General features: G+C 59.6%; 1 protein-coding gene across 3 annotated transcripts in view; it reads left to right on the plus strand.

Moving 5' to 3' along the window:
• LOC101015545 (exonuclease mut-7 homolog) overlaps positions 1-18,554 on the plus strand; it is a 57,471-nt gene that overhangs the window by 28,978 nt on the left and 9,939 nt on the right. For 2 of the 3 annotated variants that reach the window (XM_031654726.1, XM_031654724.1), the window contains exons 2-3: positions 1,682-1,783; positions 12,720-12,784. In XM_031654726.1, coding sequence (XP_031510586.1) covers positions 1,729-1,783; positions 12,720-12,784 — 120 coding nt within the window. In that variant the 5' untranslated portion in view covers positions 1,682-1,728. Of the gene's footprint in view, positions 1-1,681; positions 1,784-12,719; positions 12,785-16,663; positions 16,819-18,554 lie in introns of those variants that run through there. The other variant, XM_031654725.1, reaches the window with a different exon arrangement.

The following is an 18,554-nucleotide window of genomic DNA, read 5'->3' on the forward strand; positions in this document are numbered from 1 at the left end:
TGTGTTGGCCCGCAGGTAAGACAGATTCTCACCCTGCCTGGGCTGAGCTGGTCGGTAATGTGTAAAACTGAAGGCCAAGACGTGACCGTGCTGCCTGTGACTGAGACACACACAGGTCGGTCTCCCCGGGAATGTCTGTCTCCCGGGAATGGCCGCTGTGAGGGCTGCCTGGGGGAGGGCCGCGCAACTCTCTCCTGCACGCCTGTGTTAGGATTCAGAGTTCTCGTGCTGAGCTTTGTGTAACTGCTGGGGGTGATTCAAACTAAAGCTATACAGTCGAAGAAAGCCTTTTTATTTTTTTTTGAGACGGAGTCTGACTCTGTTGCCCAGGCTGGAGTGCAGTGGCCGGATCTCAGCTCACTGCAAGCTCAGCCTCCCGGGTTTATGCCATTCTCCTGCCTCAGCCTCCCGAGTAGCTGGGACTACAGGCACCCACCACCACACCCGGCTAGTTTTTTGTATTTTTTTTTTTAGTAGAGACGAGGTTTCACCGTGTTAGCCAGGATGGTCTCAATCTCCTGACTTCATGATGCACCCGTTTCGGCCTCCCAAAGTGCTGGGATTACAGGCTTGAGCCACCGCGCCCAAAGAAAGCCTTTTTATGCAGTTAGCCGGGCGAGGCGGCGGGCACCTGTAGTCCCAGCTACCCAGGAGGCTGAGACAGAAGAATGGCTTGAACCCGGGAGGCGGAGCTTGCAGTGAGCCGAGATCGCGCCACTGCACTCCAGCCTGGGAGACAGAGCGAGACTTGAGCCACAGCGCCCGAAGAAAGCCTTTTTATGCAGCCTTGCGTAAGCAGATTGAAGGAAAAGGGTAACCCTTGTAAGTCTAGACAGGGGTTTTGCATCAGAAACACTCCCAGGGGCCGAGTGCAGTGTCTCACACCTGTAGTCCCAGCACCTCAGGAGGCTGAGGCAGGTGGATCACCTGAGGTCAGGAGTTCGAAACCAGCCTGACCGACATGGTGAAACCCTGTCTCCACTAAAAATACAAAAATTAGCCGGGCATGATGGCGCATGCCTGTAATCCAGATACTGGGGAGACTGAGGCAGGAGAATCACTTGAACCCGGGAGGCAGAGGTTGCAGTGAACCGAGATCGTCCCACTGTACCCCAGCCTGGGCATCACAGAGAGACTCTGCCTCAAAAAAAAAAAAAAAGAAAAAAAAACTCTCTGAGGGAGGCTGAGGTCTGCCTGGGATGACAGCTGTCAGCAGCCACCTAGATTCTAACGGAGCCGTGGGCTGGGTCGGCCTTGAGGGCGTCGCTCCCAGGTCCCTGGTCCTGCAGGTGGAAGAGAGCGCCTCTCTCCCGTGTGGCTCCCTCAGGGGCAGGACACACAGCCTGAGGGGGCCATGGCAAGGGGAGTCATGCTGTCCTCAAGAACAGGCCCCTCTGCCCGCCCGTGTGGGTTTGTCTACTGTGCCCCCCGGGGCCCTCCCATCCCCTGCCCTCCCTGCTGAAAGCTGGGACGGTTTGGCAGGGAACTGGATGCAGGGTCCAAACTTGGCAGCCGTCACGCCAGCTGGGAGAGGAGTGTGGAGCTGCCCGCTGTGCTCAGCGACTGGGGGCCCCGGGCACCAGGTCCCTCCACCACCTCCAGGGGCTGCGGGCGTGGGCTCCACGGGCTGCCTGTTGGAGGGGACTCTTCATTCAGGGGCCCCACCTGATTGTTTCTGCAGATCCTCGTTCCTAGCTGCCTGCCAGCGTCCTCGGCCCGGCCCTGAGGATGGACCCAGGAGACCCCACTGGTGACCCCACCACTGGTGAGCGCCGCTGCACGGGTGAGTCTGAGCCTGATGGTGCCGAGTCTCCCTGGGGCTGTCGGGGGAGGTGCGTGGGGGTGCACGGGGGGTGGTGGTGCCCACTCTGTACTCAGTGACGAGGGCCAGGCCGCTGGCCCCTAGCTGCAGGCCTCTCTACAGTGTCCACAGCTTGGGACCCTGTGAGTCCGGAGGCCCCACTGTGACCTTGCTGTCCTCGGCGTTCAAGACAGGCCGCCTCCTTGGGCCCCAGCGTGGGTGGCCTGGCGCCAGGCCTGTGACAGCATCCGGGGGAGGTGGCGGGGACCGTGTAGCCGCTCAGGGCTGGTCACAGAGGTGGGAGCTCTGGTCCCCTCTGTCCCTCGGGGTGCCAGGCAGAGGGCCCGAAACCCCCTTGGGTGCTCAGCGCTGCCTTCCGGGGTTCAGGGAACCCACAGCCTCTTGGGTCTCGGGCGGTTCCGTGGTGGCCTTCAGTGTTCCTAGTTTTTTACACTAAGCCTTTTTTCATCCCTTGGAGTCAAGAAGAACATCTGCTCTCCCAGCAGCTTTTTCAGGTTAAAAAAGGGAGGTGAGAGGCGCCTTCCCCTGTGGGCAGAACCAGGGAGGTGAGAGGCGCCTTCCCCTGTGGGCAGAGCCAGGGAGGCTGCATCCCCGCTCAGCTCAGCTGCCCCGGCAGGTTCAGCGCTGAAGAGAAACAGCCCGAGGGGAGGTGCAGCCTCCCTCCCTCCTGTTCCTACAAATCAAGACCCTGCAAGTTGAAGACTGGGCCGGGGTTTGGGAGACGGAGGCTGGGAGGGAGTGGAGGCTGCCTAGTGCCTGGGGTGTCAGCCCCAGCCTCAGACTGCTCTCTGTGCCAGAGACAGGCCGGGGTGGGAAGCCTCCTGGGAGGGGCTTGGCCCCCATGGGAGCTGTCCAGGGTCCTGTCTTTGTGGGCAGGGGGTGGGAAGGGGGGCCTGGGACCCCTTCATGTCCTTCACCCTGCAGTCCTTGTAAACAGCAGTGAGCGCTGTCAGGCCCTGGCCCGGCCACCTCGCCCTGGTCTGCAGACCCCCCGTTTGTTGTGGGTTTACTGCCTTTTAACTCATCGCCCCCTGGCCTCTGCCCAGGCCCACCCTACACATGCCCTGCCTGGCAGCCCCTCCATGGGGCAGGGCCATGGCCCTCTCCCCTGTGAAAGCCCCGCTCCCACGTGGCAGCAGCCGAGCCTCTCTGCCTCAGTTTCCCTATCCCATGCAGCTGCCTCCTTGGGCCTCAGACCACTCCAGGGACTTCCTCTCCTGTGTTCCCAGTGGGTGCTGAGGGCACCTCCAGGCATGTCGCCTTCCCTGACATATTCAGGTCACCGCGTCTTGGGGGAGGGGCCGCCTCTGAGCTGGGCGGGGGTTGGTGTGGATGCGGCCCCTCAGCAGGCACAACCCTGGCTGTCCTGTGGGGCCCTGACCACGCACCTGTCCCTCGGGACGGGCCCAGACCCCTCACCCTTCCGTTCATCCACCGCCTCCTCCGAGGCCATCTGCAGGCCCCAGGCCTGCACCTCTGTGGGATGAGGCCCTGTTACCGCCCCTGGAGACCACCCTCGGGGCCGGGGAGCGCATGGGACCCTGGCTTTGCCTCAGCACAGAGCTGACTCTCCCTGCACAGTTACCCAAGGACTTCTACAGCCTTTTCTCCACCTAAGCAGAGTGGGATGTCTTCAAAGTGCAACCCCCAGCTAGCAGGGTCCCTGGAACAGCCTCAGTGCCCCCTGGAACACTAATGGCCCTCCCCAGAACAGACACGGCGCCCGCTGGAACAGCCTTGGCGCCCTCTGGAGCCGACACGGTGCCCTCTGGAATAGCCATGGTGCTCCCCAGAAAAGCCTGGTGCTCCCTGGAACAGACATGGCCCCCCAGAACAGACACGGCGCCCCCTGGAACAGCCTAGTGCTCCCCGGAACAGCCTCGGCGCCCCCTGGCACAGCCTCGGCGCTCTCTGGGACAGGCTGGCGCTTCCTGGAATGGCCACATCCCCCCGTCCCTCCTGTGCCGCTTTAGGCACCTGCCCTTATGTGGTCAGTGTCCAGCTCTGTCAACAAGGCCAGCCCCACAAGAGGCCCCAGCTCAGCCCTCCCCAGCGGGCTCCTCTACTCAGGCTCTGGATCAGCTTCTTCGCGGGAGGTGTCCTGGCCCCTGTGCTGGCCCAGCCTCGCTGCCTGGACACCTGTCCGCGCCACACTGGTCACCGAGGAGGACATCCGTGTCTGTGGCCCCTGGGACCCTGCCCCCGAAAACAACCAGGCCTGGGTTTGTCCTTTTAGGTAGAGTGCCTGGTCCGGGTCATTGGAGGAGCATCCACGTGGCCACCTCTGGAGAGGCCCTCCCACGCTGGGTCAGGAGGCGTCATCAGGGGGCAGGAAAAGGGGGCTGAGCTCCCGTTCCTCTCTCCCTCCCCCGAGGCCAAGAAACATTCTCCATCCGAATGTCCACGGTGATCACAGATTCCTCCTAAAACTTCAGCCTTGGCTGGGCGCGTGGCTCACGCCTGTAATCCCAGCACTTTGGGAGGCCGAGGCGGGCGGATCACGAGGTCAGAAGATAGAGACCATCCTGGCCAACATGGTGAAACTCCATCTCTACTAAAAATACAAAAATTAGCCGGACGTCATGGCGGGCGCCTGTAGTCCCAGCTAATTGGGAGACTGAGGCAAGAGAATTGCTTGGAGGCAGAAGAATTGCTTGAACCCAGGAGGCAGAGGTTACAGTGAGCTGAGATTGTGCCACTGCACTGCAGCCTGGGGGACAGAGCGAGACTCCATCTCAAAAAAACAAAACAAAAAACTTCAGCTTTTGCATGAGCAGGCACAGCTGAGGTCAGAAAGGCCATGTTGCCCACATCCACCTGGTTTGGGGGTTTCCAGGCAGCGCTTGAGCCTTCTCTGGGAAATTCAGAGTCCCACAGACGGCATTAAACTGTGGCTCAGCACCAGGGCTGGCAGGCGGTGGGGTGGGGGCGGGGAGGCCAGCCCTCTGGCAGATGCAGCAGCTCCAGGAAGCCTGCCGGCCTGGGTTCCCTTTCCCTCCACATCCGCCGCTCCTCCCTGTCTTGCTGGGCTCCGAACAATGGGAGCCTCCAAGGCTGAGGCTGCCCTGGCTTCCCAGAGGAGGTCCCTGTGCTACAGCTTGGCCTGCTGGGGTGCCTGGGGCTGGGGACATGGCCAGCTTCACATCTGGTGTCCACGCTCCAGACAGGGGCTCCTCAGCACCCGCCCAGTGTGGACACGGCGGTGAACAGGGCAAGGCCCACAGGAGAGGCCGCTTTTCCTATGAAGCTCCGTGATGAGCGCGTGCCGCTCTCATAATGCACAGTGAACGTGCAGGTTCCTGGAGACGCCTCCCTCTCAGAGGCCTCGCTGGCGGGCTGGGGCTGTGGCTGTGGGTGGACGTGGGGACACTTGAGGAAGGGCGGCGGCCGAGGCCCTGCTGGGAGGAGGGGAAGGAGAAGTTGCCGTGGCCACCCTGCCCCTCTCCACGCTGAGCAGGCTGCCCCTGCCCCACCACGGGTGCCCCAGAGGTGTGGGCACCAGATCCGCCTCCAGGACCCTGGGGACGGGCTTGTCCCAGTCCCATGACCAGGTCACAGGCACTTTTTGGCAGCCTCTTGGCCACCCTCACTGTGTCCTCGCCCCCTGCCCTCAGCGTCCACTGGCCTTGAGCTGGCCAGGAGGCTCCTGGGCCTTTCTCTGCTTGGCTCCACTAAAGGAGGCTGAGCTGGCCTGCCCCGGCCCAGCTGGCAGTGGGCGTGGCTCTTTCTCTGCCCCCAAGGCTGCAGAGCCAAACCTTGGGCTGTGACATCAGGGTGACATGAGGGAGACAAGAGGGAGGTCACCGCTGGCCTCATAAAACCATGAAGACGCCCTCCCACACCTGCCAGTAGAGAGGGTTCGTCCTCACTGTGTGGCCGGGCCCCGCTCCCTAACCTGTTTTCTCATCTGAATGATGATTCTAGCACCAATACTGGGCCTCATTTCTGTGTGAATATTGAAGGAGTTAATTTATGTAAAACCACCCAGAACATACTGTTATCTTTTTAGTTTTTATTTATTTGTGTAATTTTATTTATTTATTTATTTATTTTTTTGGAGACAGAGTCTTGCTCTGTCACCCAGGCTGGACTGCAGCGGCATGATCTTGGCTCACTGCAACCTCCGCCCTCCAGGTTCACACCATTCTCCTGCCTCAGCCTCCTGAGTAGCTGGGACTACCTGCGCCCGCCACCACGCCTGGCTAATTTTTTTTATTTTTAGTACAGACGGGGTTTCACCGTGTTAGCCAGGATGGTCTCAATCTCTTGACCTTATGATCTGCCCGCCTCGGCCTCTCAAAGTGCTGGGATTACAGGCGTGAGCCACCATGCCTGGCCTTTTTTTTTTTTGAGAGTCTCGCTCTGTCGCCCAGGCTGGAGTGCAGTGGCACGACCTTGGCTCACTACAACCTCCACCTCCCAGGCTCAAGCAATTCTCCTGCCTCAGCCTCCTGAGTAGCTGGGATTACAGGCACCCGCCACCATGCTTGGGTAATTTTTGTATTTTTAGTAGAGATGGGGTTTTGTCATGTTGGCCAGGCTGGTCTCGAACGCCTGACCTCAAGTGATCTGCCCGCCTTGGCCTCCCAAAGTGCTGGGATTACAGGCGTGAGCCACCGCGCCCAGTCTGTTACTTTTTAAAAATAGGCATTTCATCTTCCAAGATTTCTGTTGTAGTTAGGATGTTTTCTTCAGCAGATTTTCTGACCTGCGGTTGCAGAATGAAATTTGGGGATCTCTCTGTCCCTCTCTGTGTGGCATCCACCTGGCTCCGAGCGTCCCAGCTCCTCACCGGCCTCACTGTCCCTCTCTGTCCCTCTCGCTCTGAGCGTCCCAGCTCCTCACCGGCCTCCCTGTCCCTCTCTGTCCCTCTCTGTCCCTCTCGCTCCGAGCGTCCCAGCTCCTCCATGTCCTCACTGTCCCTCTCTGAGTGGCGTCCACCGCATGCCCCCTGGGCTGGTACCGCCCTTTCCCTCTCTGCCTCCCTGTGGGGTCCACAGTAGCGAACGGTGGGCTCTCCCCGTCATCCCGCCTTCCCAGCCAGAGGCAGCCTGGGCTGAGGCTGGGTCAGTTCTGTCTCCAAGGCCCTCGGCTTCATGGATGAGGCAAGTGAGTGGGACTGAGAGTGAGGGACCCGTGACCCATGAGAGACGGTGCTGTGCTGGGGTTGCAGGCCACTGTGTTGATAGCGCGAGGGCCTCCGTGCCAGATGCTGGACCTTCGGGAGCCCCTTCACCTCACTCCCCAGACGCGGGCGGTCCTCTGCGGTGAGCCGAGGTGGAGGGCACACACTGCCCGCCAGGCTTGGGCTCTCCTTGCTGTCTCCGTCCTTATCATGTCCCTCGCCCTGCCTGCAGCTGAGCACAGGCAGATGTGGGTGGAATCTGAGACCAGAGACAGTTGGGCTGGAGGGGGTGGCCCCGTCTCAGCTGCCGCCGGAGGCCAGAAGGCCACCAGGACACAGACCCGCGGCAGAAGGACGGAGGCCCCAGTGCATGTTGGGTGGGTATGGCCTCTCGGGACATGCCTGTGGGAGGTGCCGTGGGGTCTCTGAGGGGAGCTGAGGCCGTGGGCTGGCCCTTTCTGCTGTCCGTGGGAGGTCAGAGGACTGACCCAGCGGGGCGCTGATAGCAGGTGCCCGGACCCGTGGGCATGCAGGTCGCCACAGCACATGGGGTCTGGTCTGGGCGGCCGGGCTCTTCTGTGCTCAGTGCTGTGGGATCTGATGCTGCTGGCAGGTGTGGGACGGCCTTGGAGACGAGCCGTGTGAGCTTTGTGACCCAGGCCCCAAGAGGAGAGCCGGCCGTGGGAGACACCCACTCGGGGGCGTTGTGAAGACCACGTGTCACAGACTTCCTGCCCGGAGGCCGGGTGTCCCCTGCCAGCATCCACTATCTGACGTCCACTGGTGGTGTCCACTGCCCAGCCTCCGCTGCCTGGTGTCCCCTGCCCGGCGTCTGCTGCTGGGGTCAGCCTCAGTTCTTGGGGCTTCTGTGCCCCCAACCCTGTGGATAAAAAGCCCCCTGTGTTTCTTACCCCTGCTTTATGGTAGCGTGTCGGGAACAACAGAGCCTTTGGTGCCATCCACTCCGCAGCTCACAGTTTCCTGGAGTGCGTCTATGTCTCAGGGCGAAGGCAGCCCCGTTAGCCGGGTGCTGTTTGGAGGAAGTGGCGTCCCTGTGTTCTGCCCGTCCTGTGTTCCCGCAACAATCCATCTTCCCGTCGGCCGGCACAGGGGTGTCAGCTGGAAACTGTCCTGGGGACAGGTGGTGGAGCCGTCCTGGCCGCCTCTGCCTGGGCACCCTCAGGCCGACCCCACAGAGTTCTGAGCCCTCCCAGGCACGTTTTGGGGAGGGTGGCTGGGGGGGAAGCCAGTGCGGGCACCGGGCACCGGTGCTGAGCAGGGGACATGATTCAGCCCCCCAGGGAGAAGTGGCCCAGCTCTTGGATGTGAATCCACGTTCGGGGGACTGTGGGACTTTTATTCTTGAGCTTGAGTTTCTTTTATGTGTCCTCCTGATACACAGCTGCCCCACTCTGCCCCAACCCACACGCTTCCAGGAGGCTGGTCCGGAGTCAGGGGTCAGCCTCCTGGCCAGGGCCATCTGTCTCAGCGTCCCAGACCTGCCTGTCTGCAGGTCCCAGGCATCGGTGCGCCGCTGAGGAACTTGGTGAACTCTGTGAACTTGGGCCTGGGTGTGGAGGTGGGGGCCAGAGGCCACCCGCGGAGCTCCGGCCGAACGTCCACGCTGGGGACCAAAGGCCTCCAGAAGCCACCGCAGGAGGAGGCGACCTCAGGGAGGGCTGGCTGGGGCTTCTGGGGCCGGACAGCGGGTCTGGGAGGTCCCTCGGTGTCAGCTCCAAGCCCCACCCACCCTTCTTGGACCCCATGCCCCTGCATGGTATCCCTGAGTTGGGGTGCGTGGGGTGCTGTGTACTGAGCGGGGTGTGTCCCCCAGGTCCCTCCTAGGCACCCTGTCCTCTCACTGCTGAGCCCCGGAGCTCACAGGGCTCGCTTGTCTTCTTCGTTCAGACAGAAGCTGCCCCTGGACATCCTGTTTTTCTTCTGTTGTACGAACAGGAAGCCAGCGATTGTGTGAGATGAGTGTCAGCATGGCCGTGTCCGAGCCCGGCATGGCAGAGACTTGTCCGGCTACACCTGCCGCAGGTCCCTCCAGCTCTGGCCCGAGAGACTCGGGGCTCCCCGGGGCTCCCCAGTCGCATGGGCTGTGAGCACCATGTGTGCACGGCTGGCCCTGGAACGGCCGGGGCAGGCACCGTGAAGTGTCCATCGTGCACCGGCCATGGCCTGGAAGGAGATCCAGGCGGTCACTGCCCTGGGACTCAGTGTCAAGGCCACAGTGAAGTGACGGGGGCAGAAGGGCAGGGGCCAAGTGCCAGGCAGGGAGCAGTGGCTGGGGGCCAAGCACAGAGCAGGGGCACTGAGGGGGCCAGACAGGGAGCAGGGGTGCTGAGGGGGCTCCCGGGCAGGCTACTAGGTGCTCAGGAAGCAGCCTCAGGCCCAAGGGGCAGGGTCCGGGTCACTTGGAGGGTGGAAGCTGGGAGGGTGTGGTAGGCCCTGGCTTTGACTTTCAAGGCCGGGGGCCACGGTGGCGTCCACAAAGAAGTGGCCTGGCCCGCCCCATGTTTCTGTAGGATCCTAGGGCTGTGCTGTGCTGCGGGGCTGGGCGTTGTCTGTGGGCACAGTGTGGAGACAGGGAGGCCCCTGGGAAGCCGGAGTGGCTCAGGTCGGTGGGAGGTGGGAGAGGAGACCCTGGGCAGACCCTGCCCTCCTGGAGGGCAGAACCAGCAGGACCTGAGCAGGGGCGAAGACCAGCAACACTGACTGGGGAGGGGAGAGGCTGACATCACCAGCTTCCCACCTGGAAAGGTGGGTCTCGATTCGGTAAAACTTAAAGAGAATAATAAGGACACGCTGCTTATTGAAGTATGGACTGATTGACAGGTTCTCACTCTGTTCCCCAGGCTGGAGGGCAGTGGCAAAATCGGGGCTCACTGCAGCCTCAACCTCCCAGGCTCCAGCCATGCTCCCACCCCAGCCTCCCGAGTGGCTGGGACCTCAGGCGCGCCACCATACCCAGCTACTTTTATTTATGTATTTAGGTAGAGATGGGGTCTTGCTGTATTGCCCAGGCTGGTCTCAAACTCCAGGGCTCAAGCAAACCACCCCCCTCAGCCTCCCAATGTGCTGGGATGACAGGCGTGAGCCACCGCACCCAGCTTCACCTGCCTTTAAAAACGCAAAATACACATAACATGAAATTTACCATTTTAACCACTTTCCTGTGTACATTCAGTGACATTAAGTGCATTCACGTGGCTGCAGAGCCGCCACCACCGTCCACCTGCAGAACTTTCTCATCTCACGCATCTGAAGCTCTGCTTTAAAAGAAAATCTGGGCTGGGCACGGTGGCTCACGCCTGTCATCCCAGCACGTCGGGAGGCTGAGGTGGACAGACCAACTGAGCTCAGGAGTTTGAGACCAGCCTGGCCAACGTGGTGAAAACCCGTCTCTACTGAAAATACAAAAATTAGCCGGGTGTGGTGGTGGCCGGCGCCTGTAATCCCAGCTGCTCGGGAGGCTGAGGCAGGAGAATCACTTGAACCCGGGAGGCGGAGGTTGCAGTGAGCCGAGATCGCGCCACTGCACTCCAGCCTGGGCGATAGAGTGAGACTCCATCTCTAAATAAAATATTAAATAACATAAAAAGTCTGTTTTGTTTATTGTGAAGTGTAGCCCACATGTAGGAAGGAAGGCAGAAGACACGATGGGGGCTTGGCACGTGATCGTGAACACACCACAGCATGCTCTGCCCAGCCCCGCCCAACCCCATCCCCGGCCCCGCCCAGCCCCGCCAGGCCCCATCCCCAGCCATGCCCAGCATCCAGAACGCGGACCGGTCACACTGCCTGCCATGGCCACGTGGTGGGGTACGTCCTGCCCACCTGGGCATCATCCCGGGGCTGATCCACTTGCTCCATCCTCCTACAGTGGACATTTGGGTGTTCTCAGCCTCTGTGTCCGGGACACTGTGTGCGATGGTGGGACGGTTCTGAGCGCAGATGGGAACACTGGCCCTGTGCCGTCCAGGCCTGGGTGGCAGCAGAGCCGCAGTGGTGGAGCCCGGGCGCCCACGATGTTTTATGAGTTTTTTGTTTGTTTGAGACGGAGTCTGGCTCTGTCGCCCAGGCTGGAGTGCAGTGGCGCGATCTCAGCTCACTGCGAGCTCCGCCTCCCGGGTTCACGCCATTCTCCTGCCTCAGCCTCCCGAGTAGCTGGCACTACAGGCACCCACCACCTCGCCCGGCTAATTTTTGTATTTTTAGTAGAGATGGTGTCTCACCACGTTGGCCAAGCTGGTCTCGAACTCCTGACCTCAAATGATCCACCCGCCTCGGCCTCCCCAAGTGCTGGGACGACAACGAACTGGGTTTGGTTTTGCATGAGCTCCTTTTGTGAGATTTCTCCCGGGGAATCTGACATTGCCGATGCTGTTCTAAGTGATTTTTGAAATGGCCATTTCTGTTTGTGGCTGATTTTCTCACTTCGGCTTGTGCTAAGCATTGATGCCGCACCCACTGGTTAATCCTAACAGCGTAGTTTTGATCCTTCGTGGCTTTCTGCATAATCCCATTGTCGGCGGGTCCTCATGTTTCTGTTTCCCTTCTGCATTGGATGCCACCCGCGTGGGACAGCTGCAGGCCGGGCTGGGGCATCCTCACACACTGCCCTGAGCACCACGCCTCATGCTCGCGCGTGGCTTTTACCCAGTTCGGGGCGAGTTACTTCTCACATCGTGAGCTGAACTGAATTTTGGAACACTTGCTCTGTGTCTACCGAAAGGGCCTCGTGGTTCTCTCCTCCATTCCGGTGCTGGGCTGAATCACACCCTTGGGCTATCGAGGTGTCAGCCTGGCTCTCCCGGGTGACCCCCGTCCCGCACGCTCCTCTGGCGTGTGTGGCAGAATCCAGCTGCTGGGGTCTGATCTGATCTCATGTGAGTCCTCAGCCTCCCTTGCAGCAACACGGGGTCTTCCCTGTTCCCGTCCTGCCCTCCAGGGGGGCCTGGCAGCTTCCATGACCCCCAGGTCCGGGGGGAGTTCACTGCGGAATCCACCCAGGCTCCTGCCCCCAGGCCTCCCCTGTGGAGTCCCTGCTGGCAGCCGCCCCTCCCTGGCCTCCGACCCTGACCCCACCACGTGACCAGGCCCGGGTGGGTCCCTGCTCCCCTGGGTGGGGTTGGGGCACCACCGGCCTCCAGGCAAAGCCGTGCAGCCCCCAGGTTCTGTCTGGAAATCTCCCTCGGGTCTCACTCTGGCGGCTCTGTCTGTGGGGCAGCGTCTTCGGTCAGCACTTTTGCTGCAGAGCTTGCACAGTGAGGTGGGGGCCTCCCAGTTGTGACTGGAGGGAGGGGGCGGTGCAGGAGGGCCAGGGACTGAGACCTAAAGAGGGCAGGGGCTTGGGGTCCTCATGGTGCCAGGACTGTGGTGCAGGGTTTGGGCGAGAAGATGCTGATGAGGTTGCCCAGGGCGCTGGGCGGAGGAGGTAGAGGCTCAGGCCCACAAGGGCTGCTCTGTGACTGCAGCTGAAAGATGAGGCCCAGCTCCCAGGGCTGAGCGTGGAAATGCTGCCGGGCGGACTCAGCTGGTTGGGTGGCTACGGGCCACAGGGAAGGGACAGGGGTGAGCCTGGGCCAGAGTGGGTGCCGCCGCACCTGGCGGGTATGTGTGTGCCGGACAGAGGTGGGGGAGGGCTCCCGGCCCCCAGGTCCAGAGGAGCCCCAGGCGTTGTGGGTCCGTGGGAGGGACTTCCCAGCTGGCTATGCCGCAGTTCCTGCACCTGCCCCTCCCACGGCTGTTATCTTGTCTCCACAGGCCAGGACCCCCTCCTGCTCCTGCAGGCCCTGCAGACCCTGTGGTCCACGCGGGAGCGGCAGCAGGTAAGTGGACGTGGCTGCCACGGGTGGCAGAGTCACAGCTGGCAGAACTGACTGTTGGGCAGAGACTGGCCTAACAGGAGGCCTCCCTGTTCGGGAAGCTGCACAGCCCCCCACGGCCACAGGGTCCTGCGGTAGTGGCTGCCCCAGACTGCATCCAGGGTGGCCTGTGTGGGGCAGGGGGCGGTCTTCCTCAAGGCCCCAGGGTGGTAAAGGCCCTGCCTGGCCCCAGCAGCCCCTCTGAGGTCACCTCTGGGAGGTGCAGGGTCCACTCATCTGCAGGGACACAGCTGTCACCAGCACTGCCAGGCCTGAGGCCCCATCCTGCCACCACCAGGGCACCCAGACCCGGGGTGGCCACTGGGGCAGGTGTCCAGGTGTCCAGGGCAGGGAGGCCTTAGGAAGGGGTGGGACTTGAGCAGGGCGGGAGGCTGGGTGGGAGAGGCCGGGGAGAGGCTGCGGAGGGAGGGCCGGCCACCCGTGGGGGCAGACGTGGATTCCGGTTCCTTAGTGGCAATGGCCTGTGCACAGGAGGCTGCCAAGTCCTGAGTGCCGCGTCTGCTGGCCCGAGGTTGCTCCTGCAGGCCCAGGGGATGTCCTCCAACCCCAGCCCTGGCGCTGCCTGCTCTGCGTCTGCCTCCCTCCTGCACCCGCCTCTGCCAGCTTTTGTTTGTCCGTCAGCTCGGTGGCTTCTTGGGCCTCCAGCTTGTGAATCTCTGTCCTTGCCTTTGAGATTTCCCTCTGTTCCGTTTCCAGGCTCTTGCCGGACCTTCTTCTGTGACGCTCAGTCTCCCTCGCTCTCTGGCAGCTGTGTGTGCGGTGTGAGCCTCCCCGGGTCCCGCCCTCCGCGCCCCCACGTGTCTGAGTTGTGGGATTCCACCGTCCTTTCCTCCCTATGTCCTGACTGTCCTGACGTTCATCCTGGCATCTCCTTTGAGCAGCGCTTTGAGCAGACAGGGCTGCAAACTGCTTCAGGCCCCGCTGACAGTCATGAGGCCCTAGTGCGTTTCATCGTCATGGGGAACCTGTGCCTGTGCCCTCGCCGCCTCCCTGTGCCCTCGCCGCATCCCCGCGCCCTGGCCGCCTCCTTCTCATGTTCTTACTGCATCCCCGCGCCCTCACCTCCTCCTCGCGCTCTCACCTCCTCCTCGTGCTCTCACCTCCTCCTCACGCTGTCACCTCCTTCTCGCACTCTCACCTCCTCCTCGTGCTCTTACCTCCTCCTCATGCTCTTACCGCCCCCCCCATCGCCCACCGCCGCGCCCTCACCTCCTCCCCGTGCCCTCGCCTCCTCCTCATGCTCTCACCTCCTCCTGGCGCCTCCATCACATTCCCAGGTTCCAGCAAGCTGGCGAATGCCACCTGCCCAGGGGCCCTGGGTGGGCCAGGAACCTTGAAGATGAGGTCCTTTGGGGTCCTGGGTGCTGAAGAGAAGCCCAACCCTAGAGCTGGCTGCACGTGGAGGTCCTGGAGACCCCCATATGGTGGCATAGACACCAGGTGCCCCCACAGGAGGGAGATGGAGACCAGGATTTTGGAGAACTCCTGGGGCAGTCTGCAATATAAAGGGGGGAAATGGGACTGTTGATGGTCTTGGAGGGCTGTGGGTGTTCCTCTAAAATGAGAGGGGAGCCTGTATGCTGGGTGGGTGAGAGCAACCCGGGAGAGGGGCAGGAGGAGGAGGCAGGGCTGGAACAGGGCTAGGGCCTGGAGTAGACGCAGTCCCAGAGTGGGGTTTCCCTGGTTCCCAGCCCCACTGCCCAGCAGCCTGTGATGGGGCGGTCCTGTCTTTTTGTTTTTGTTTTTTTTTGTGAGACAGAGTCTTGCTCTGTCACCCAGACTGGAGTGCAGTGGCGCGATCTCGGCTCACTGTAACCTCCGCCTCCCAGATTCAAGTGATTCTCTTGCCTCAGCCTCCTGAGTAGCTGGGATTACAGGTGCCCAACACCACGCCTGGCTGTTTTTGCTTTTCTAGTAGAGACAGGGTTTCGCCATGTTGGCCAGGCTAATCTTGAACTCTTGACCTCAAGCAATCTGCCTGCCTCGGCTTCCCAAAGTGGTCCTGTTCTAACAGGGTGGTCCTGTTCTAACAGCCCCTCGGGGGGCCTTCTGGTACTACTGAGCCCATGGGACCCCTCCAACCCCCACCACTGAAGCTGTGAGTGGAGCCAACAGCTCAGTGCAGGGGATGCCAGCCAGCAGCGGGGAAGAGGGATACCGGCGGGCGGGATTGGGGGGGACGCCTGGAGGGGGTTGGGGTGGGGGGGATACTGGGGGGGGGGGGGGGGGACGCCCGGAGGGGATTGGGGGTGGGGAGGCTCACGTTGTTTTCTCCATGCACAGTGGGGGGCTCTCTGTAGCTCAGGGGATCAGTAATGAGGAGTGAAGACCAGTGAGGGGCTCGAAGGGAGGAGGGGCCGGCGATCCCATCACACAGACGCCCCCACTCCCTTCAGCCCCAGGCCCAGTCACCGCTCACCCGCAAACCCCGGACCCATCACACACACGCCCCCGCTCCCCTCGGCCCCAGGCCCAGTCACCGCTCACCCGCAAACCCCGGACCCATCACACACACGCCCCCACTCCCCTTGGCCCCAGGCCCAGTCACCGCTCACCTGCTTTCTGCCTCCGGATTTGCCACTTCTGGACAGTTCACACACATGCGATCATATAACATGGGGTCTTTTGTGACTTGCTTCTTCATTTAGCACGATATCAAGGCTTTGTCCACGTGGAAGTCTGTGTCAGCTTCCTCCTTTTCCATGGTTGAGTAATACATGGCCAGGCCACACGCTGTTTCTGTGTACACAGCTGAGGGGCATCTGGGCCATCTCCACCTCTGGCTGTTGTGAACAAGTACTCTGAAAATTCATCTACAAACATCTGCTTGAGCCCCTGTTTTTAAATCTTTGGGGAGGACGGATGTGGTGGCTCATGGCTGTAATCCCAGCATTTTGGGAGGCTGAGGTGGGAGGATCACCTGAGGCCAGGAATTCAAGACCAGCTTGGCCAACATGGCAAAACCCCATCTCAACCAAAAAATACAACAATTAGCCAAGTGTGGTGGCGTGCACCTATAGTCCCCGCTACTTACGAGGCTGAGGCAGGAGAATCACTTGAACCCCAGAGGCGGAGGTTGCAATGAGCCAAGATCGTGCCATTGCACTCCAGCCTGGACGACAGAGGGAGACTCCATCTCAAAAAAAAAATTTTTTTTAATAAATAAATAAATAAATCTTCGGGAACCTGCCTGGGAATAGAATTGCTAGATCATGTGGTAATTGTGTTTATCTTTTGAGGAACTGTCAAACTACTGCTTTTATTAAAAATTTCAGCCAAATGCAGTGGCTCATGCCTGTAATCCCAGCACTTCTGGAGGCCGAGGTGGGCAGATTACAAGGTCAGGAGTTTGAGACCAGTCTGGCCAATGCAGCGAAACCCTGTCTCTACTAAAAATACAAAACCTTGGCCAGGCATGGTGGTGTGCACCTGTAATTCCAGCTGCCTGGGAGGCTGAGGCAGGAAAATCGCTTAAACCCAGGAGGCAGAGATTGCAGTGAGCCAAGATCGCACCACTGCACTCCAGCCTGGGTGACAGAGCAAGACTCTGTCTCAAAAAAAAATTCAATGACTATTTTTTGTTTTCAAAGTTTTCTTAGGTTTCCTCCCTCCCTCCCTTCCTTTCTTTCTTTTTTGACACAGTCTGGTTCTACATCGCCCAGACTGGAGTGCAGTGCCGCAGTCTCGGCTCACTGCAACCTCTGCCTCCCAGGTTCAAGCGATTCTCCTGCCTCAACCTCTCAAGTAGCTGGGATTACAGGTTCCACTATGCTGGCTAATTTCTTGTATTTTGGTAGAGACGGAATTCCGCCATGTTGCACAGACTTGTCTTGAACTCCTGAGCTCAAGCTATCAGCCCGCCTCGTCCTCTCAAAGTGCTGGGATTCCGGGCATGGACACCGCACCTGGCTGATGCGTCGTTCCTGTGCTTGTCCACCGACTCTTTGTGTTTGGCTATAACCACGATGCATGCTCAGGTGCTCACTGCTGCTCAGAGAGTCCAGGTCACAGGAATGAGGTCTGGTAGAAAGAAAGTGACTTTTTATTCTGTAGCTGGTTTGAGGGACGAAGTGCAGGCCTCATGCCTGATGGGTATGGCTTAGCTTTTGGAGCAGAAAGAGGTGCTTTTTTTTTTTTGGAGATGGAATTTCTCTCTTGTCACCCAGGCTGGAGTGCAATGGCGCAATCTCGGCTCACCACGACCTCCACCTCCTGGGTTTAAGTGATTCTCCTGCCTCAGCCTCCCGAGCAGCTGGGATTACAGGCATGTGCCACCACGCCCAGCTAATTTTTTAGTAGAGATGGGGTTTCTCCATGTTGGTCAGGCTGGTCTTGAACTCCCGACCTCAGGTGATCCACCTGCCTCAACCTCCCAGAGTGCTGGGATTACAGGCGTGAACCACCATGCCTGGCCAAAAGAGGCATTTTTAAAAGGTCGGGAGGAAGCGAGGAGTGGGGGGGGGTCTCCGTGTCTTATCTACCTGGAAGTTGAGTTGGCGTCTCCATGGGCAGAAAGAGGCTGTGAAGGTGGCCGGAAACTCCAGCATGCACACTTTGGGCTGTAAATCAACTTGTCTCTTGAGGCAGCCTCCTGCGGGCAAGAGTTCTGCTCTGAACCTCTAAGCACATGAGCTTGCCCTGTAGGAAGTGTCTGGTGAACAGGAGGTGAAAGGCTATCATTGCATTTCTAAAGAAATAAGAAGTGGGGAAGGAGGAAGGAGAAGAGAAGAGAGAGTAAAACATAAGTGAACTATCATTTAGGAGAATGGGAGTCGTGGCTTACACATTCGCAAATCGATGTCCTGTAACTCCACATTATCAGAGCTTTAATCAACTTACTTGCAGCTGTCACTCATGGTGGCTTTCTTCCTTGTGTGTTTTCTAAGTTTTCACTGTGAGCTCATTTACTGGAACTTTTTCCCTCTGGTGACCTAGGGCCCGCGCATCCCAGCAAAGTAGTTAAAGAATGATGCTTTGCTTCTGCCAACTAACTACAGATAGAACTCACTAGGGATAGAACTCACTAGGGCTAGAACTCACTAGAGCTGGAACTCACTAGGGCTAGGACTTGCTAGGGCTAGAACTCACGGGAGGTAGATCTCACTAGAGGACCTGGAACTCGCTAGAGCTGGAACACACTAGAGTTAGAACTCCCTAGAGCTAGAATTTGCTAGGGCTGGAATTTGCTAGATCTAGAACTCGCTAGGGCTAGAACTCACTAGGGCTAGAACTCACAAGGGCTAGAACTCACAAGAGCTAGAACTCAAAAGAGCTAAAACTCACTGGAGGATCTGGAACTCGCTAGAGCTGGAACACGCTAGAGTTAGAACTTTCTCACTAGAGCTAAAATTCAATAGAACTATAACTCACTAGGGCTATAACTCACTAGGGATAGAACTCGCGAGAGCTAGAACTCACTAGAGCTAGAAGTCATGAGAGCTAGAACTCGCTAGAGCTAGAACTCGCTAGAGTTAGAACTCGCTAGAGTTAGAACCAAGGGCTAGAACTCACTAGGGCTAGAAATTACTAGAGTTAGAACTCACTAGGGCTAGAACTCACTAGGGCTAGAACTCACGAGAGCTAGAACTCGCTAGAGCTAGAACTCGCTAGAGTTAGAACTCACTACGGCTAGAACTCACTACGGCTAGCACTCACGAGAGCTAGAACTCGCTAGAACTAGAACTCGCTAGAGTTAGAACTCGAGAGCTAGAAC

This window comes from Papio anubis, chromosome 13 (assembly GCF_008728515.1).
Source record: "Papio anubis isolate 15944 chromosome 13, Panubis1.0, whole genome shotgun sequence".
In the NCBI taxonomy this organism is placed as follows: domain Eukaryota; kingdom Metazoa; phylum Chordata; class Mammalia; order Primates; family Cercopithecidae; genus Papio; species Papio anubis.